General features: G+C 43.0%; 1 protein-coding gene across 2 annotated transcripts in view; it reads left to right on the top strand.

Moving 5' to 3' along the window:
- Positions 1 to 614: 614 nt before the first annotated feature.
- ATAD2B (ATPase family AAA domain containing 2B) overlaps positions 615 to 22,519 on the top strand; it is a 101,339-nt gene continuing 79,434 nt past the window's right edge. For both annotated transcript variants that reach the window (XM_084826504.1, XM_084826505.1), the window contains exons 1-5: positions 615 to 966; positions 11,465 to 11,619; positions 15,091 to 15,137; positions 16,468 to 16,621; positions 21,371 to 21,473. In XM_084826504.1, the coding sequence (XP_084682630.1) occupies positions 793 to 966; positions 11,465 to 11,619; positions 15,091 to 15,137; positions 16,468 to 16,621; positions 21,371 to 21,473 (633 nt within the window). In that variant the 5' untranslated portion in view covers positions 615 to 792. The remainder of the gene's footprint in view (positions 967 to 11,464; positions 11,620 to 15,090; positions 15,138 to 16,467; positions 16,622 to 21,370; positions 21,474 to 22,519) is intronic.

Here is a 22,519-nt window from a genome sequence, read left to right on the forward strand (position 1 = left end):
CAACAGACTGCCTGTCGCGAGAAGAAACGCGTATAGAAGCGTGTCAGGCAATCACCCTGGGCCTTCCCCCGCACAGCCCAGGACCCCCACAGGCCCGATCCTCTGCCTGTTTACCCAGAAGGCAGTTTCATTCGGTCCAAGGGGGCTTGCTCCCAAGCAAAGGGTGCACGGGACTGCGACCTTCGCCCCGCTGTGCGTCCCCCGCCCGGTCCGAAGAGGCCAGAGGGGGCGCTGCGGGAGAGTGTCGCCAGAGCTTGGTGGGCATCTAAGAAACGTTGCAGTCATATGCCACAGCCATCCTCATCGGCCCTGGCAGCCTAACCCTGAACAGGTTCTCCGCTGTGGCTTCCAAGGCAGAGTACATAGAGCCCTCACCACAGAGACGCGCCAGGGCAGAGTGACGCCACCCTGAACCCCACAGAGAATCACGGCCCGCGACGGCTCCCAACGTCCACCGGAAGTTCAGGCTGCGTGTCACGCTCTCAACTTTTCCCATCTCTATGTTGCCAGGTGTAGGGAGGAGGTGGAAGAAGAGGCTGCCCTATGAACGGCGGCGGCGGCGGCGCAGCGCCGCCCAGCGGAAGCGGCGGGCTTCGCCGTGACCGAGGAGAGAAAGGGAAGAGGGAGCAAGTAATGGCGGCCAGTTCGTGTGTGTGACTGAGCAGAGGAGTAGGAGGAGGACTCCGCGCCTTCGGGCCCCTATTCTTCGCCCGGCAGCGCCGCCGCAACGCAAAGCAGAGGCGGCGGAGCCCGCGGCAGCGCCTCCCTTCCCGGGGGCCCCGCAGCGGGGCCATGGTGAACACCCGAAAGAGCTCCCAGTCCCAGCGTCTCTCCGGCAAAGCGGCGGCGGCGGTCCCGGGGCCCGGCAGCCATTTCATCTCCTCCAGGACCCGCTTGTCTAGGACCAGCGCCAAAGCGGCGGCGGCGGCGGCAGCGGCAGCCGGGCAGGATGAGGAGTCGGCCCGGGTGAGGCGGCGGACGGAGAGGAGAGGGGGCGAGAGGGTGGGCCCGGCGAGACGGAGGAGGAGGTGTGGGGGAGGCTGTGCTGTCGCCCGGCTGGAGAAGAGCCGGGACAGCCTAGCCCTCCCCCGCGTGTGGCGGCTGCCCGTTGTTGGGGCGCCTCGCATCTGACGGGTGGTGTGTGCGGGGCTGGGGAAGGGTAAGGGGGCGCCTTGTTGTGCCCGCGCCGTTGTCGAGGCTGGGGTGTCACCGGGCGGCACGGCACGGCAGGAGGGGAGGGGGCGCAGGCAAACTCCGGAGTGAGCCTGTGCGGGGTGTTCCGGGGTCTCTGTTGCTGCCGATGTGGCGGCGGTCGTGGTGGTGGTGGGGCATGTGAAGCGTTGGAGGTGGGACCGAGGGCCGGCGCGAGGAAGGGGTGCAGAGGGAAGGGGGTCTGTACTTGGGGGGAAAGGGCCGGAGAACTGGGGCGCTGTGCCTGTGGCGGGGGATGGGGAGCATCGTTGTTGAGGCTGGGCAGCCGGCGATGTTGCAAGAGGGAGACGTGAGCGAGGGAGCAGGGAGGGGGCGCTCGGGCTGGGATTTGCAGCGCGATCTAAGGGAGGTCATTTGAGGTAGGATGGCTCCGAGCTTGCAACTGAAGAGGACGTTGGGTGCAATGAAAAGCTGGCGGGGAGCGAGGTGGCTGTCCCCGACAGGAGAGGACGCGAGGCAGTTGCGGAGGGAAAGGGCTTGGGCAAAGAAGCGGGTTAGCTGTGGATGAGAACAACTGACAGGGCAGAAAAAAAGAGAATTGCTTCTGTGTTTTTCCTTATACATTTTTCTGTGTGGCTGTTGTGCCAGGCGGCAGGCTGAGGTAGAGCGAGGCTCCCCCGCTGGCTGAATCTGGGACTGCATTTAAAAAGACAACACGGAAAAAGTTAAGATTTACAGCTGCGCTGACTTTGCACAATCTTGCAAAGGGGAATAGTGTCGGGTCCCCCCCCCCCCCCGAGACTGGTTCAAGTGGGTTTTTTTAGTGGGGTGGGGGGGGCTCCTTTTTAAACTTATTTTCTGGGATACCGTTTCAATAGTGATGTAATTCTGGCTTTGGGCAATCGGAAAGCTTTTTCAATATGAATGGAACAGTCTAATGTTTGAAATTGCCATTTGATGTATTTTAATTGGAAGTTGCATATTTCTGGAGGCATCTCTCATTTCTGTACTTAGATCAGGGTTGGGAAACGTGTGGCTCTCCAGATGTTTTGGCTTACAACTACCATCAGACCTAAGTGGCATAGGCAATGGTGAGGGATGACAGGAGTTGTAGGCTAAAACATCTCGTAGGCTACAAGATGCCCACCCCTGACCTAGATGGTGAAAAAATAACAAACTGGTAATTACTTCATAGACTTTTAAAAATAATCACTCCTGAAAGTGCATGTGGGGGATGTTAACTATTTTCAGGGTGCCTCCAAATAATACATATAATCCAATAATCCAAATAATACATATAATCCAATAATCCAAATAATACATATAATCCAATAATCCAAATAATTATTTGGATACACATCCAAATAATGTGTATCAGCCTTGCAGATCAGTGTGAGAACATAAAAGCTTCCCAGTCTGCTGCCTGGCATTACAGTCTGCCAGTCTGTCTGTGCCTCCTACACAGACAGATGTAGATATGTAGTAAAGAAAAACAAACAAACAGTGTTGTTTCTTTCTTCTCTGTAAAATCACAAGGTAGCCTGAGCAATGAGTCTCAAAAGGTACTACCCTAGAAGGAAATGTTACTTTCCCATGGCAGATGGCTAAAGGCTGTTATATATTAAACTGTTCCAATTATTTCAACACTTAAAACGTGCAGTGAAGCATTAAATAAGTGATGCTGTCTGATAGTCGTGGACACAGAAGTACATTTAAAAAAATTACTTACACAGCAGAAGAAAATGTAATTTGTAAAATAAACAAGTGAAATCATAAATAAAACAGGTTTTTGTTTTTACAAGAATTCTAAAGGAGTGCTAGGGTGATTTTTTTAGAAAAAAGACATTGATCTCTGTGCTGGAAAAAGCATGTGTCTTGTAATATATGAAGGATTGCACAAATGTATTTTCTGCCATGGATTGGTGTACTGAATGCTCAGTAAATGTTTTCTTGTGGTAGAAGACACTCTTGGTGCCTTTTATATGCATCTTTTGTAATCCTCAGGCTTGAAACATTTGTACTTTCATATTCATGTTTCTCCCACATTATTATTTCTCTATTTTTATTTAATCTTCATAATTTCTCCCATTTGATTACTTAATCATTAAAACAGGTATACTGTAATGGGAAAGATGTGCAATGCTTACTGTGGCGTTTATGCCTGATATGATCTATAAGCTAGTTTACAGATTTACTACTAGGTAAATTGGTTAATGAGAGCCAGTTGTACTCAATGGGGCTATGCATTAAGTTCACATTGCTTTATTTTGTTAGGCTGTTTTGTTTCTGGTGAATGATTATAACAGAGAATGAAAAATATTAAAAACTGGAAAACCAATGTCACGAGAGCGGACTTTTGATTGCACAAGGAAGTTTCCCTTCCCCTTCTCCCCCCTGCAGCCCCATCCTTCTGAACAAGATCTGTAGGGTACCTGGGTGGGGGCTGCAGAGGAGATGAGAAATTCAGTCCAATCCGCTGGTGGAAGGATACCATTGGATACAGCCCATTGTGATGCAGTCTGCAATGTTCCATTGAAAGATCCATACAGTCATGAAAGAAACCGTAATTGTGGAGGGATGCAAAGTTATCTTTTTTGCTCACACTGTTACAGGTTGCCTATTACCAATTTCTCCATACAGGTTTAAAGTGCGGCATATGGGGAACATTAGGCACTACATTCTGGGGTTGAAAAATATAAATCAACAAGGAAAAAATAATAATGATTTGAGCCCTGCGCCAGCCATCTCAGTGAACATGGAATCATAGAATCATAGACTAGTAGGGCTGGAAGGGGCCTACCAGGCCATCGAGTCCAACCCCCTGCTCAATGCAGGAATCCAAGTCAGAGCATCCCTGACAGATGGCTGTCCAGCCTCATCTTGAACGCCTCCAGTGCGGGAGAGCCTAGGTAACTGGTTCCATTGTTGTATTGCTCTAACAGTCAGGACGTTTTTCCTGATGTTCAGCCGGAATTTGGCTTCCTGTAACTGGAGCCCATTATTCCGTGTCCTGCACTCTGATTTGTTGCAGCTGCAAAGCAAGTCTGGAAATCTCAGGGGCATGAGATCGATGTGCCACAACTAGCAGTCTCGAACGTACAGTGTTTTGTAAGAACCATGGCAGAAGGGATTGCACAAATGCAGTTCAGATTAACAGTGTTAGGAAACAGATTTGACAGTGTAGTGGAATTTTGCTTAACATAAGGCAGTGTACTTAGTGGAATTTTGCTTAACATAAGGCAGTGTACTGTATGTCTGCGTTTCTACATGTGTTCTTTCTGGTTTTCAATGACACTATACGTATGAGTTTTTCACATTAGAGATTTGTGCTGCTGCTAAGTCTCTGTGGTTTTTAACTTGTTAATTAGTTAATATATTTTAGTTCTTGACAGATTATGTAAATGATTGTTATTATTGTGAGATGCTTGAGACTTATCAGGATGCACAACAGGATTATCTAGACCCATTTCAGTCGGGCTTCAGGCTTGGCCATGGGACAGAAACGGCCTTGGTCGCCTTGGTAGATGATATGAGGAGGGCTGTGGATAGGGGTGAATGCTCCTTCCTTGTTCTCCTCGACCTCTCAGCGGCTTTTGATACCGTTGACCACGGTATCCTCCTGGACCGCCTGGAGGGGTTCGGCATTGGAGACACCGTATTGCGGTGGTTCCGGTCCTTCCTCTCCGGCAGGTACCAGAGGGTAGTACTGGGAGAGGAGGTTTCAGACCCGTGGCCACTTACTTGTGGGGTGCCACAGGGTTCCATCTTCTCCCCGATGCTATTTAACATCTATGTGAAGCCGCTGGGGGCTATCATCAGGAGGTTTGGGGTGCAGTGTCATCAATATGCAGATGACACGCAGCTCTACCTCTCGTTCAAATCTTCACCAAGGTTGGCCATAGAATCCCTGTCCAAACGTCTGGAGACGGTGAGTGGCTGGATGGGGAGGAATAAGCTGAAGCTGAACCCTGACAAGACCGAGGTACTTTTGGTGGGAGACAAGAGGAGCTGGTGTTGAATGGGGTATGGCTACCCTTGAAAGACCAGGTCCACAGCCTGGGGGTCATTTTGGACTCCCAGCTGTCCAGGGAGGCTCAGGTGTCAGCTGTGAGCCGGACAGCGCTGTATCAACTCCATCTGATATGGCGGCTGCGCCCCTTCCTTCCCGACCATCTGCTCCCATCGGTAGTACATGCCCTGGTCTCCTCTCGTTTAGACTACTGTAATGCACTCTATGTGGGGTTACCCTTGAAGACTGTTCGGAAATTACAGCTGGTACAGAACGCGGCGGCTCGCCTGATTAAAGGCAGCCGCCGGCGAGATCACATCACTCCAGTGCTGAAGGAGTTGCACTGGTTACCAGTTGTTTTCCGGGCCAAATTCAAGGTGTTGGTTTTGACCTTTAAAACCCTATATGGTTCTGGCCCAGCCTATCTTAAGGAGCGCCTCCAGCAGCACCAGACAGGCCGCTTAACAAGATCAGCCTCGGATGGCCTTCTCTCTGTCCCATCAGCCAGGACAGCTAGACTGGTGGGGACAAGGGAGAGGGCCTTTTCTGTGGTGGCCCCCACTGTGTGGAACTCCCTCCCTAGGGAACTCCGTCATGCCCCCTCTTTAATGAGCTTCTGTCGTGCATTAAAAACGTGGTTGTTCAGGCAGGCATTTGGGGTGGGTTAGGGTATTTTAGGAAATGTTTTTATTGTAGAATTTTATTGTTTTAAACTGTTCTATTGTATGTTGTTCATCGCTCAGAGTGGCTGGGTGACCAGCCAGATGGGCGATTAACAAATTTAATTTAATAATAAATATTATTTTTAAATAAAACATTCAAATTAGATGTGATGTTCATTTCAGATCGTCAGGAATGATGTCTCTAAGATGGCACTATATACTGCACATGCCTGTATGGAACCTTGAAGGTGTAATCAGCTTTATAAATAAGCCCACAAAAGTTACTAGCCTATTAAAAAAAAAATAACTAGCCTGCTAAGAGGCTAGTAACTGAATTTCCATGCTGACTGCAGATGACAGGAAGCTCTCGTTCCTGATCACAGCCTCTGTGCTGCTTTTCAGCAATAAAAAAGGGAGGAAATAGTTCACACCATAGAATGTCTAGTTTAGTCCAATAAAGTTTTATCTTTGTGGCATAAAAAGGATACAGAATAGTGCAAAATAACTATTTTTAATAAGCATGAAAAAGTTTTTTCCTTCTGTTGTGTAATTTTTAATGCAAAATGCAGTAATATTTAATTTTGTTCTCTAAGATTAATATGTATGAAGAGTAGAAATGGGGAGTCCCATGTAATTTTGTTTCTTTACATAAATAGGTATAAATTGGCTTTAAAAAAGTGGTCCACCTAATATTTATATGATTTGGGCATTGTAATGGGCCTAGTTCACAAGCTAACTAGAACAAAGCATAATATCCATTTGGATAATATAACCAATTAAGACATTAGGAATATCTCATCCTTCCTTTTTATTAATGCTGTAATTGAGGGACTCCGTGAAATAAATCAAGGTAAGCTATATAGTCTGTCCTTGATTCTTACAAAAAGGGAAACTTGCTAATAAGGTGAAAGCATTGTTGTTTCAGCTGAATGATACCTTCCTTCAATTTTATATTATGTCAGAAAAGCTAAACAGATAAGTAGGAGCAAGTGACTAGAAAAACCAAAATGACAATAAATATAAAATAGAAATGAAGAGCTAAGAAGGATGCTCTTTAACTGCATTCTAGAAAAAAAAAATTCACCTCCTTTCACTCAGTTGTATTCACATACTGAATGTGTTCTGATGGAGCATTCTGAAAGACCAATCTGCTTTGGGTGGATTTTTGTTTTTTAATCTTTTGTAAAGTGCTCACTTTTGGTTTTGGCAATATATAAATAAGTATACTATCAGCACACCAACCGCAGCTGCTGTAGTTTTTTGGTAGCTGTCCACCATTAAGTATATCCTGTGTAAGAAAGGCTTTGGTATAAGAAAGGAAAACATTTGTTGACAATTATGCTATACAACCAACCTGTATTTTAGTCGATGACATGTCTAGACTTGTTTCCCCAGTTTTGATTTTGTATACAAGGTTGTGTGAACAAGTTCTTGGCTTTCACTAAATGAGCTTAAACGTATTCATAGATTTACACAAGAGGTACTATGAAGATGCTTGAAAATGCTGTTGTAGTTCAAGAACACTGTAAGCCTGGAAGGTATACCATGTTTGCCTTTAAGAAGCCAGAATAAAATCAAAACAATCAAATTACTATTAAAAGGCACAGAAACCATTGTATATTAGACATAATTAGGTTTATTGTAATTGTAAGCTGAGTGTTGTCAAAGCAGTATACAAAATCAATGCAGCCATTCAAAATGTTCCACTTATAACTTATTAGCTAATACATGAGTAGTACAATGACTACTTAGATCAGCAAAGTAGCCACTGTCACTCTGATGCACTAGGATTATGAAGAAAGTCCATTGAGATCAGGGGGTCTTACAGCTAAGGCATCTTGATTTAGTGTATCAATAGGATTACACTCAAAGGATCTATAAAGTTGCTGTACTATTAGTAGAACTTCCATTTTTAAGTTGCACTTGTTTCTTCTTACTGTTAATCAGCATACAAAAATGAATTGGTGTTCTGAATGGCTGAAGCCTCTGTTTCCAGGCTTGAGGGATCTCATAGCTTCTGGCTCTGTGTGGGGTGACACTTGACAAATTTGTCACTCCAAATGTGTGGTTTGCTCCTATCCTCGGATGCTTACAGTTGTATACTTTTTACCGATACCTGAGTTGAGGGCTGATCTTTATCCTTTGAGAACCGTTTGAATATAAATGTTTCTTCCAGTAAATGTTCACTTGAGTTTAGCCCTAAAGTACAGTTCATTGGTCTGTTTTTTTGTTGTGCAATCATTTCATGTCACTACGTGATTGGAAGTTTATTTCATCCTTTTACATTACAGAAATTCACTAACTTACATTGGGGTTGTTTGCACGTCACAGCATCATTTGGCGGCAAATCATGTGTTAATTAACCCATGATTTGGGGGCCGTGCACTGCATGCAAGTCACTTCCATAATTGGTGTGATCAGTACTTGCTGTGCAAACCCGCACTGATGGGTTTTTTAGGGGCTAAACAACCTAGCAGTTAACCCATGGGTTTACTCCTGGGTTGTTTAGTCCCTAAACAACCCATTGGTCTAGGTTCACACATCACACTGACAACCTCTGTGCTTATCAAAGATTGTTAACAGAAACCAGAGATGGCTTGCAGGCGGTGTGTTTCCTCTGAAGTTGTGGGTTAAATAACCCACAATTTGCCACTGTGATGTGCAAACTGGGTCAGTATGTATTAGCCTGACAATTGTAGGGAGCTGGGTTCATTTGAAAATTGTTTGGAAATGGTAGCAGCAGGTATCTTGGCCACCTCAGTCTTTGGCCCTAACTGGTTTGGGAGAGCAAGACCTCACACACACACACACACACACACACACACAATATCCAACTTTCCAGGCTCAACATACAAAGCCATATGTTTGTATTTTTACAAACTTTTTGTACTTTTCTTGTTTCTCTTTCCTTTCCAGTGTGTTCTCCCTTGCCTTCCAGCTCAATTCTACATTGTTGTGAACTGCCAGAGAGCTTCGGCCATTGGGCAGTATAGAAATGTCATAAATACAGACCGACAGACATACCACTGGTTTGCCTTGCATGTTTATAAACAAGATCAAGTACTTGGCAGTTGTGGGAGGCAAACTAGCAGCCTTTTCAGAGTGCAGGCTTCAGTGATTAGCTTCTTAGAGAGGGAGTCAGAGTAAAGTGAAAGTATGTATTCACTCTCAGCATGAAACTCAAAAGAAGACTGGACAAGTAGAATGCTTTCTGCTGAGGCTCAAAACATTTTGTGAATAAGTGAGTCAGGAATGAGAAATCTATTACTTTTTTGGAAGTGATTGATGCATGCTGTGTCAAGTAGCAATCTGTGTGTTGTTTGGATGGCCAGTTAAGTTAATTCTAGAAGTGCTACTATGTTAGCTTGTACTTTTGAGAACATAAAGAGTCCTGTGGCACCTTAAAGACTAGGGGCAGCATCCAGTGTTGCACAAATGGACTAACCCTCCCTGGTCTCTCCTCAGCATGTTCTCCAAATCTGCTGAAGATGGTCCCCCAAAATCAGCCAGATGCCCCTTCTGTGAGTGAACTGCATCCACAGAAGGTGTCTCCACCCAATTTTTTTACGATCTCCTTCTCCCTCAGCCCCCTGCTCCACAGACCACTGGGTTCAGGAGATTTCCGTACCCAAAAAGGCTTTTGTGGTGGCTCTGGGAACTGCTAGAGGAAGAAAGGGATGCAAACTCCCTTCTGCCAGTGCAAAAGTTGTATACTACCCTTTGTTTCTACTAGTTATGGTCCAAGTCTTAAATAATGCATTTTGTATAAATTAGAAATACTTGCACAATGATTAAAGTTAATATTATTTTGCAGACTATAACCTTTCACGTTAGTGCCCTAGAGAGATATCATGAGTTTTGTGCAATGTCTTCACCAAACCAGTTTAAGCTAATTCATTTATTTAAATTGAGCCTGACAGTTTCATGCCCAGTTTCTGTCAGATTATTTTGTGGAGCTCTTCAGAGAAAAGAGGAAGGATGAATGCCGACAAATAGTTGTCTTAAGTTTTCTTAAGGCAGTCAATAGAGAAGAGATTGTGGCCTATTTTTTAAATGCTTTGTATTTAACAATTTATTTTAATTGCGCTGCACTGAGTGCTTAATGTCTTCTGGTAATGATGCAGCAGCTTTTCTGCCTTGTCTGCTTTATCTTGTTGTGCTTTCCCACACCACTCAAACAGGTTTCAAACCAGTTGTGTAGCTTCAGTTTCTACTTAGAACAGAATTACTCAGACTGTTTAATAAAGGATTGTGTCCTTGGTGTATTTAATTAATAGTACAGGCACACCTTTGGATAGTTCACACATCATGTACGAACATGGCTGTGGTTTGGTAGTTTACTGTTTAATATGTTAAGTATATAGGGGGGTTGAGTTGAAGTCCCCCCCAAATTAGTTACTGCAGAATATCTTTTATATACATTTATTTTACAGTTCCATACATACTTGTTTCATCTAGACCATTCAGAAGCATTAGAAGTAGTGTTGTTCCAGCTGTATTCTGAGGAATCCAGAGGCTCTGATACAAGATGATTGGCAATAGAAATGTGCCTATAAGACAGCATGTTTACCACTACTGATTTTTACTTGCAACATGCACCTGTAGTATTGTAGGGCACTTCCTTGGTTCTCATAGGGTGAAGGCCTTTCTGCTGCCCAGCAAGAACTGATGGTCAAACTACACATTGTGTTAAAGATGTAGCTAGCAGCTGCTTTTTTCCCCTTTTTCTTTTTTCACAGTTGTGGGGGGACTGATTTTTATTGGGACTCCCCTGTGCAGGGAGGGGAGGTTTAATCCTCTCCCAGCTGTGATTTTGCTGATAATCTCCCCATGGAGCTACTTAAGAAGTCTCCACTGGTGCCAGTGAGAGTATGTTTTAGAATATACTCCATTATCCTGTGCAACATTGAATAGCTCCATGCTAGATATGCAGGGGCTTCACAGTAGATGGATCCACATGGAAAGGATTCCCTGAGGTTAGAAAAAGGTTTGATAGTTATGAATTTTAATTGGATTTGAGGTCTTCAAAGTGTCTCTCTTTAATGTGTTTAATTGTTTTAATTCATTATTGGGCAGAGCTGGAAAAAAGTTTCTTAGTTGTCAGGAAGAATTCTTAGGAATTAAGGAATGCTGTTTGAGGTTGCAGTGGTATTGAGGAAGAGGATGTTTTTGTTTGTTTTTTAAATCCTCTGTAGGAGGGATATTCTGTCAACCTGCAGATTTAATCACATGTTGATAGTTTAGTTGCATCATGTGATCTCTGCAGCCTGGTCCAAGGAAAAGTTTGGCCAGTTCACACATCATACTAAGCCACCCTGAGAATAAGCCATGGTGGGTTTGTTGCTCGCTGAACAACCCATGTTTTTCCTGACAGTTGATGGGATGCATGGAAAGCTGATACAGCCTCTGGAAAAAGATATAATGCAACTCCTAAGATTTCCCCCAGACCTTTTTTGTAGGATTAAATTTCCAGATTTTGGCTTGCATATTTTATGTATTTGGTTAAATTCCCAGGGGTTGAATACATGGTTGTCTGAAGACAAATTGGGTTTTTCCGCCTATGGATTAGAAGCAGAATATTTCTTTATCTGTGGCAGATGGCATAAAATGACACAATCAACTGTTTGCTTTCTTTCTCTAGAGAGATGATGGTAGCGATGGTAGCTTGAGTGATAGCCACATATCTCCTCCAGCCAAACGTACCTTGAAACATGCTGATTCTGTGTGCAAAGACAAATCAAAATCTCGCGGTACTGGGCAGCGAGAGGAATGGAGCGTCTCAACTGGACAGTCCCGGTAAGATTATTAAAAATATTCAGATACTTTATTTTTTATTTATTTAAAAATAAAAAATAAAAAGTTCAGATACTTTGTTTAATAGAAGGTTCTGATCATTTTGCAAAATTCTATAAAACTGCTGATAAAAAGTTGAATCTCCTTTTGCAATGAAATATGTTACAAGAAATGTGTATCTGCTGCTTAAAGCAGCATGCGTTATCCTCTACCATAATTTCTTGTAAAATTTATCCTGTGTCCTGATGTCAAATGGTGCACGTTGTGCACCACTTGACAGCCAATGATGGGTTGGGAAAATGGATTATACATGTGGATGGGGAGTGTCGAGGATGCTTTTTGTGGTAGCCCCATGTTTGTTATCTGTAATTCCTCTATTAGTCACTGACTTTAGCCAAAGGTTCTGACTTTATGCATAAGTGCATGAGGCGCAGCTTGTTCCTTTGCTCTCCCCACACCACTTCATTTCAAATGACAAAGTTTTGTTTGTGGAAAAGGAAAAGAGGAACTCCATCTGTTGCTTACATTAAAACATCTGGAATTTCTCATGATCTCAGTGCAAATTTGTGTGCTCCATGAATACTGTATCCAGTAAGTTTAACTAGTTTAAAGATCTCTATCCAAACAATAGAAAGCATATTAGGAAATCTTTGTGTCTATTTGCTACATGCCAACCTGCTTATAAATCCCATTTTTAACTCTGAAACTGATCCATGACAGGAGCCCAGCTTCAACAACTTGAAACGGGTATAGTGCATTTAGAAGCTGATTTAACCAAATATGACTTGTGTTTGTCTTCAGCATGTGTTACGTGAAGTGTCATTTATTCTGCAATTAACAGAAGAAACAAACTTTCATGGGTTTATTGACATAGAAAAACCACTGTACAGAGGTGGTATATGAAGTGCTGGCACCTCTATTCTCCTATGACGTTTCCAGAATTGCAGAAATGGGTGCTATCACTTTTGATTTCCTGCAATTAAAGTTGAAATGAGACTTGTGGGTCTCGCCTCAGGTAACCTCCATGCTTGATGGATCTTTCAGCCTGTGATATTTGTGAGTCTCATTTTAAACATTAATTGTGGGAAATCATAAGTGCAAGGCACTCAGGTTTCTGAAAACTACACAACTAATGTACACTGTTATTTATTCTGATAAATAACCCTCTACACTGTTTATGCTAGTTGGAGCCAACATCTAAACATCCTTGTATTTTGCCCTTCCATTGCGAGAGAATCAGCTGAAAGGAAAAAGTGGGCAGCACACCACCAAAAGGCAGACACACACACACACACACACACACACACAGGGAAAATCCAGTCCACAGATATAAGAAATAACAAATTCATTGCATTTTTAAAAATCCAGGGTGCATGTATTTTGAGCCATGTTCTTTATGGATACTTCTATAAATACAACAGATACTTAAGCCTTGAAATGAGAAAATATTGAGAGCTCTTGTTATACAAACTCAGTTTGCTTTTTGGAGTACTCTTCTAAAATTGAATGCCTAATTACCTTGCCAGTTACTTCCTGCACAAAAATAGGGTGAATGCTTCAGTCAACTTTCTGTCAACAGCGCTCTCAGTTTTTCTGCTAATAGCCTTATCAAGCAGACTCACCAAAGTTCTTCTGTACTCACTTCATTTTCTCAAATTGTGTAATTGAACTTAAAACAGTTTTCCAAAAAAGCAAATTGTGTTTCTATACCAAGAGTTCATAATCCGGTATATTTTCAAGTTTTAAATATTCATTTTATTTATATGTAACCTTTAAGAAGAACAAAACAGGTGTATTGGATTTGTTTTTCCTTGCCCCTGTGGCAAGGAAGCCTGTTGTCACCTTTCAGCAAGCTTCACGCCTTCACTGTTCTGAATGCAGCAGTAGTTGCAGTAGAGACAAGTCACAGCTTCCTATGTGTACTAATCACAAGTGGTATATTGTTGGAGTGGTAATGGAATGGCAAAATGGAGGGAAATGGCAAGATGCTGAGTATCACATTGCCGTCCCTGCATCACATCGTAGCCACAGTTTGTAGCAAGCCCATGCCACATTGTGTCTGAGTTGTTTTTTGGTATTAGCATTTATATAGCATATTTCAATATATCTGATATATATTATCTCAGTAATCCTTCCAACATCCCTCTAAGTCAAGTCAGTGGTATCCCCATATTGCATATGGGAAGCTTCCTGAGAGAATGTAACTTTCATTACTCTTGCCATTTAGCTAAAGCGGAGCAGTTTCTGCCTTATATTGTTTAAGAACATAGGAATTTATTTATTTAAAAGATGTGTACGCTCCCTAGGAAGCTAGCCTTATACCAAGTCAGAGCAGTGGTCTACACTGTAGTGTACAGTATATTGTCTACACTGATTGGCAGCAGTTCTCTAGGTATTCAGACAGGCCTTTCCAAGCAGACCTGGTGACGCCAAGGATTGAACCTTTTGTGTGTCCTCTGCTGCTGAGCTATCACTCTTCTTTGATTTGGCTAGTTTCTGTTAAAAAGTACTTGCAGTTTGAAAGCTCTTCTGATTTTTTTTACACAGAAAATTACAGGTTCAAAAATACTTGAACCTATAAGGTCTTGAGCTAAATTGCTACAGTAAGCTTTGCTTTTGCAACAGCTAATTCCTAGTGGAGGTATTAGAATGTCTGTATATTGAATACATTTCATTTAATAATACAGTCACTGTAAATTAATGTAATATATGTTTTAAAATCACAGTTCAACTGATTCTCTCTTCATGGCTTATTAAATTATTCTAAGTTGTAACTAATTTCCATAGGGTAGCTGTGTTAGTCTGAGATACCACAAGATTCTTAGTACAACTTCAACAATTTCACATTGCCTAAATATAGGTTTTCTAGCTTCCACCTTAGGCAGAACTCATTTTCTTTTACTTAGTTCCACAGGTGGAGGGTTTTTCAACAGTAGGGCAAAGATGAAAAAACATCTCTTAAAATTCTTCTGGGCATACAGCTATTTATAATTCTGGAAACCTGACATTGTTTAGCTACACATAATTGTGAAGTTTGTCTCTACCATCAGCCCAAATGAATGCTTTAGAAGAATGAATTAAATAATATATACTCGGATAAATCTCACTAGTAGTAATGCTTTATATGAATATGTATAAACATTTGAGAGAGTCAATGTTGTTTAGTGGATAAGGAGCCAGACTTGGGTCTGGGAGGCCAAAGTTCAATTCTCATTTCTGTGTTGTCTCACTTGGTGGCCTGGGTCAAATTGCTAACTCTGCCTCATTTCCCCAGCTGTGCAAGCTGAAAAATAGTGACCCACCTCTCTCAGTTATCATGAGAGATGGCAGATGGATAGTAAACTACTTTTCAGCTTGCTAGTGTTATATGAAATTATAGTAATGTCCATAACATTTAAGAATAATTGCTGCAGAAGTGAATTTTAGCTTTCATGCAACAAGCTAATGTATTTTGCAAATTTAATTATTTCTTAGGTTAACTTCTCAGTCTGGTGCTACCTTACCAAATGGGCGTAGCTTATGTAAGTATTTCATTTTCGTTGTTTTGCCAAGGTTCTCTACCCATAAACATTTTGAAATTTCTGATGATTCCCCTGCTTCTTTTTATCTTTTGATATCTGCAATATTTTTTGCCAGACAAACAAATGTTATCTATGGGTTCCCACATAACATCCTTTGCTATGCTTTTCTTATCACAATTTCTATACATTATATTAACATTGGGGTCACCCCATTGCAGGGGTAAAAGAAGTTGTTGTGGCTTCTTCTCCTGCATGTGCTGCACATGTTCTGGTTGTTTACATAGTTACACACTGGTTGGTGTGTTGTCCAGACCCGGCATGCGGCGCAGTAGGGGTGGCTTTATTTCTACCCTACAACCCATGACATGCAGTAGAGGTTGTAGGGTGGGTCAACCCTGCCATGCTGCACGCTGTGTTCAGATGACATGCCAATCTGTGCTGCAGCACAGGTAATTTTATAAACAAACTGGCATGCATGCAGCACGCACGAGAGCAAGGGGAGAAGCCACGATGGCTTATTCGACCCCCACGATTGTGCAAATCAGTCACTGTCTAAAATGGATTGTTAGTCTGAAGAAAGAAGAGTAAATATAAAAGTCAATGGGTGAAATCCAGTGAGGATTTTCTCCTGACAGAACTGGTTTTCTCAGCAGAATGGTGTGTGGGGGGGGAGTCCCCTTCCCCTTCCCCTGCATGCCTACCAAATCTTCTCTGGAATGGGCTGGGGGACTACAGGGGAGGGAGAAAATCCCATTGTGCAAGTAGACTTCCACTCTTACGATCTTCACTTCTTCCCAATAGTAGAAGTACAAAATAAACGGAAAATGAAATGTTTGCTTTGTGAATGTTTTCTGTTATGAAGTTGTAGCAGGATTTTCTGGGTAACTTTTGTTTTTTAAGAAACTTGAAAAGCAGCTTAGGATGTACTAGGACTAAACAAATAAGTGGAAGACATTACAGAGAAAGTAGGAATAATAAACAATTATATCTGAATTTAGGCACATTACTGACCTGTTACGTTCTAATACAGCCTTCCCCAATTTGGTAGACTCCAAGTGTGTTGGACTTCAACTCCCATCAGCCCCAGCCAGCATGGCCTATGATTATGGATGGTGGGAGTTGTAGTCTAAAACATCTGGATGGCACCAGGTTGAAGAAGGCTGTTCCAAAGTAATAGAAATGATCCTACAAGGAAAGAAAGGGTGCATACTTGTTTCCTTGTAGTACTTAAATCTTACAAATTTTAATGTCATCCTTGTTAAGTAGCCATGCCCTAGAATTCTTCCTCAGGTGTTCTTCTGCAGATTAAAATAATAACTTAATCTTTCAGCTCTCAAAAGCTGTTCCCTTCGAGGAGAAAAAAAAGGAGAAGGGGACCATGCTTGCATAAATGGAGGCAGAGAAATCAGAAAAAGTTGTCGATCCAGAAAAAACAGATTTGAAAGTTTGAATCAGAGTTTACTATTTGATCAGCTAGTAAATAGGTACGTTGGAATATTCCAGTAACAGTGATGTTCAATTTAATGCATTTGTTAAAATTGTGGTGTTTCAGACTATGAGAAAGCAATCTTCAGAAAAAGATGTCTCCCCACCTTGAATATCTAATTTCTGAACTGCTAAATAGTGATTTTCTGGTTCTAATTGTGGCACATAAAGCTTGTCATATTATCATTAGTAAATATATATCCTAGTGCAGTACTATCCGTAAGCATATTCAAGTTTGTTTAATCACTACGCAATAGTGCATACATCTTGTTTTCTTTCTGAAGTATTTTAATCTGGCCTTGTTTAACAGGGATTTTGAGGCCTTTTGCCTCCAACATCCTCTGGCTGTTGCAAAGCTGTTGAAGCTATATTCTGTTAGCCAACTGTCTTTAAATTTCATACTTTGACATTATTATACTTCAGTTTTTATCATGATTATTAATTTTAGTGTAACTGTTGGGCAGGTAGTTTTCATTCTATTTATAACTTATAAACAAAGGACTAATAATCTTTGTAAGTTTTGTTGTACAAAATCCCACCCTTTAAAGGCAAGAGCTACTATACAGAACTAACTAGTGGAAGAGTGTGCTTATAAGCAGAAAAAGGGCAGGCTAGCTTCAGTTTTGGGCTCAGTTTAGGTTCAGGTTTTAGGCCTCAAAGAGAAAAGTTTATTAAATAAAGCAAGTTTAATAGTTCCGCTTATTTAGTTTTTTGAAAAAAAGACTCAGTCCCTGCAAACCACATCCTTCCCAAACCACCTATCTGCTGTCCCCTCCAACGACCCCTTGAATAGAGGATCTCCCCTAAATAGGTCTCCCATTCACTACTCTCTGTAGTCCTTCTTAAATAGGAATCTCCAGTCCCTGGGGGGCTAATTGACCTACATACCCAGCCACTGGAAACTAGTGCTGATCAGGAGTTCACACACAGCCTCCCTTGCTTTTCAAACGAGGCCCTCCAGTCAGATTCACTGCAGTAGCATTGGGCCTATCTATACAAGGAGTCATGCTTGCAAGGGATTCAGCTCTCTGAGTGAGAGGAGTCATAGTGATGAAGCATCTCAGCCCCAGTGACAAAGCGTCAGAAAGCAAGCGAGTTAAGCACCTGTGCGACATTAATAACAGGGTGAGGAAGCCAGGGTAGTAAACTCTTCCGTCCTTACTCAGAGTAAATAACTGTAAATAAATAACTATAATTAAATTCCGCACTTTGTCGTAGTAACAACTAAGTTTTCCAGGTAAAACACACACAAAAAACTAGTTATGAAGGTAGAAAGCCAGCAGGGGTGCGGGGGCTATCCAGGGTATTGCACAGAGTGCCACATGTACAACTATCTGCCTCCTGGACAGAAGTCATGGGTGTTTGCTCCGTGTAACGAGCTCCTGGCTTTCAGGGAACATGTTCGTTTCCTTGAAGACAAGGTTGCTGACCTGGAGAAGCTAAGAGGCAGAGAGGTTGGTGGATGAGACCTTCAGGGACCTAATAGCGGTGTCCCACTCCTTGGGTGACAGCTCCTCTGTGGTCACGGAGAAGACAGTTCTTGGGGAAGGAAGGTATCATTTTGAGGAAGAGGGAAATGATCCCTTAGAAGGGACCCATTCCTCAGAAGATGAGCAAATATCCTTTTGCACTGAGGATGTGACTCTGGGGGAAGGGGGCTTGTGGTAGTGGGAGATTTGATCATTAGACACATAGACAACTGGGTTTGTGATGGGCGTGTAGACTGCATGGTGAAACGCCTGCCTGATGCGAAGGTTGCTGATACCACATGCCATCTAGATAGCCTACAAGATGGTGCTGGAGAGGAGTCAGTAGTCGTGCTCCATGTTGGTACCAATGATGTGGGGAAATGTAGTCGTGAGGTCCTGGAAGCCAAATTTAGGTTGCTAGGTAGGAGGACCACCAAGGTGGTTTTCTCTGAATGCTACCTGTTCCACGTGCAGGGCCAGCTAGACGGGTAAAGCTGAGGAGCCTCAATGCGTGGTTGAGACGGTGGTGCAGGGGGGAGGGGTTCAGATTTGTTAGTCATTGGGAAACGTTTTGGGACAAGCTGGACCTGTACAAGAGGGATGGGCTCCACTTAAGCCAAAATGGAACCAGGCTCCTGGCGCTAAACATAAAAAAGATGGTAGAGTAGCTTTTAAACTAAATCCTGGAGGAAAGCCAGCAGGAGTAGGAAGCATCTGGTTCAGGTTAAATCATTCCAAAGGGATGAAGATGAAAATGTTTTCAATTGCCCAAATGTAGAAGGAGAGGAAATAGGCCATGAGTGTATAGTAAAACATAATAGCCAATCAAAGAGGCCTAAGATCCATAACAAAAGATGCACATACCAGAGATATCTGGGGAGGGACACTGTGTATCAGCATTTCTATGCAAATGCCAGAAGCCTCCGAGCCAAAATGGGAAAGTTGGAGTGCTTGGTTTTAAAGGAGAACCTGGATATAGTGGGCATTACAGAAACCTGGTGGAATGGAGAGAACCAGTGGGATACAGTTACACCTAAAAAAAGATATTGTACAGTTGGAAAAAGTGGAGAAAAGGGCAACTAAAATTATCAAGGGACTGGAGCATCTCCCCTGTAAGGGAAAGTTACAACAGCTGAGATTGTTTAGCTTGGAAGAAAGGAGGATAGGGGGAGACATGATAGAGGTGTACAAAATTATGCATGGTGTGGAGAAAGTGGATAGGGAGACATTTTTCTCCCTCTCTCATATTATAGAACCTGGGATCATCTCATGAAGCTGATTGGTGGGAGATTCAAGATAGATAAAAAAAAGTACTTCACACAGCATATAGTTAAGCTATTGAATTCGCTACAACAAGATGTAGTGATGACCACCAATTTGGATGGCTTTAAAAAGGGTTAGACAAATTCCTGGAGGAGAAGGCTATGAATGGTTACTAGTCCTGATGGCTATATGCTACCTCCAGTACCAGAGGCAGTGAGCCTATGTACACCAGTTGCTGGGGAACATGGGTGGGAGGGTGCTGTTGCACTCATGTCCTGCTTGTGGGTTCCTGGTCGACAGCTGGTTGGCCACTGTGTGAACAGAATGCTGGACTAAGTGATCCATTGGTCTGATCCAGCATGGCTGCTCTTATGTTCTTATAGCTTACAGTATACTGTTGAAAGCTATGAAAGATCACTATGTCTGTGGGGGTTTAGAGAGCAACACCAGTGAAAAGGCTCCCTGTAAGGTTTCCAAATTTTACTTTGCCTCTTCCAGGTCTTTCAGAGGAAGTGGGTTATAGATTTCATAGGGCAGCTTTCCCCAGTCTGGTGCCCTCCAGATGTTTCAGACTATAACTGTCATCAACCCCAGCCAGCATGGCCCATGGTCAGGAATGGTGGGAATTGTAGTCCAAAACATCTGGAGGGCATCAGGTTTAGGAAGGGTGCTATGGGGGTATATCATACTCCTTGATGAGCATAGTTCTAGGTAGATTTCTAAGGGAGCCCCTCTTGCTAATCCACACATTTCTAAAGGGTGTTGAGCAACACTTAGGTTATTTTAAGGGAACGATGGGCCCTAGTAGTTTCTAGATTTGCAGGGCAGTCCTCTCCAAGATTTTGAGGCTTGGAGTACCCTACTGTTTTCAGGTTGTCTGCTAGGTTAGCTGGTATCAGCTGCTGATGCTCCTGGCTACAAGCCTGGCAGGTGTTCTATCTTTTCCCCTCTTTTTGCACTTTTCAGTCCACTTTGTGGGCTTGGAAGCTGGTAGTGGATTATGCTGAGCAATTTTTGGTGACAGCTGCTTTGAGGCCTCAGCTCTTTGGGCCTCAGCTGTGCTCAGTGTATCCTGGCTATTAACCAATAGTCTCAGTTGGCAATACTGTGGTGTTCCACTTCACTTCTTTATCCTTCTCCTTGGGTGGAATCCAGTGGGGTGCTTATGCCCATGCCAGTTCTGTTGCATCCTGCCGATTTTGTTGTGCAAGCTGTGGGTCCTGCTGATTCAGGTGCGTGAGTGGGACCCACCACTTGTGCAACAGAGATTTAGAGCCTCCCAGAGGAAGCCCCGGAATGAGTGGAAACACTTGTTTCTTGATTGGGACAAGTTGTCAGAGCTCCCTTATGTGAGCTTGGCCAGTCTGCCCCATTCCAGAAATGACTGTTTTCGCTTGTTTCCGGTTGCCCCAGAAGCACTAAATCTTTGTTCTGCAAGTGGTGGGGTGCCACTTGGGGATGGGAATTGGTGGGGCATAAGAGAATTGGCGGAGGCATAAGCGCCCTGTTGGATTCTGCCCACAGTTCTGGAATACTATGGGTTTGTTTCAAGTAGGAATGCTCTGAACTGCCATGTGCTCATTTTAATAAATGAAGCCAGCTGTGGCAGTTAACTTCAATGAGGGAGTTTTGTGGACTGTCGGGATAGCTCTTTATCCTTTTTCTGCCAATTTATATTTAATCTCTGAACCTTGTGCATTCTTGGCAAGAGGTATAATGTTGATGTTGCTCTTTGTGGGAGTGGGAAGTTTTCACTGATTGCCCCCTACTCCTTCAGGCCTTTGTGCCCTCCAAAAATCTGCTTTGGCAGTTGGAGATCCCTCCAAAAGGGAGTGAGAAAGTTGCAGTGAAAATCTGTTAAAATGGCCTCCCTATTCCTTCCAGTGGGATCTTCAGCTGTATCAAAAGCCCCCTCTGTACAGATTAGAATCCAACCCATTGTGTCTACATAAAATCTGACAAGTTGGTTATTGCAAATATGATGTTAAATTTCATATTAATATTTATATACTTTAGTACTGCTGAAGCTGTTCTTCAGGAAATGGACAATATTAACATCAGACGGAATAGGCGTTCCGGTGAAGTGGAACGGTTGCGCATGTGGACAGATACAGAATTTGTAAGTTTAAGTCTCTTGCCCAAAAATTACCCCCCCCCCCCCGCGCATTTTGTTTAAGCTTTGGATATGTTGTTTCTGTACAACACCTAAAACACAGATTAATAATATATTGACTTTAGTTAATTTCTAATATACATTACCGTATTTTATTCATTTATGGGTCATTGTGACAGCAGTTGAGCAGAGGGCGGGAATAGTTGACACAGCAGACTAGGGTAAAAATTGGTGTCAACTTATATTGGGGAAAAAAACATTACTACCAGCAGCAATATACTATTTGGTTAAAATGGGAATAGGTTCTAGCATAACTTGTATTAGGCTTTCCCATCTCTGCTGTTGCAAGTTAACATAGAACAGCCCAGCTGTGAATTTCTTCTGTATTAATGTGTTCCATAAATTATATTGTGCCTGGTCTCTTAAAGAAGGAAGCATCCCTCAAGCAGTAGAAACCCACATCTAACAGCCAGTCATGGGAACTAGAAAACCACTTTCCCTGTCTTATCTGCTGCGACTCAGGAGGCTTGCACAACTATTTAAATACAGTGGCAAATGGGTGGTTAAATGGAAGCCACCTGATGAGGCAATAAGGCTTCCCCTTTTATGAGCTGGCTAGGGTGCAACAGCCCTGCCCCTCCCAGCAACCCTATTGGCTGCAGGGAAGTTGTGGCTCTGAGTGGTGGAATTCCTGAGCCTCTGGTTTACCTCTATGGCTCCCAACTCTAGGACAGCAATATCTTGTGTATCACACTGCCACTTGCTGGCAAGGCCAGAGAATTTGAACACTCCAGTCAGGGTTGCCTTGCTACTGTGAGTTCCACAATGCTGAATATGCTTTATGTGGACACTTGCTCAAGAGTAGGTGTGCCACTGTTGTGAAATCATATATTTTTGTATGCTATAAACTTGTGTATATGGACTGATACAGTAACTATATTGTTTTGTTGACTGCCCCTGTGTTTTGCTGTAGCCCTTAAAGACAAGGAAGGAAGCTTGGAACATTCAGTACTCTGATCACTGAGCAACAGTGAAGATAGTTGCATTTATTT

Source organism: Heloderma suspectum, chromosome 1 (genome assembly GCF_057233095.1).
Source record: "Heloderma suspectum isolate Gila_16-S chromosome 1, 16-S_ref, whole genome shotgun sequence".
Taxonomy (NCBI): domain Eukaryota; kingdom Metazoa; phylum Chordata; class Lepidosauria; order Squamata; family Helodermatidae; genus Heloderma; species Heloderma suspectum.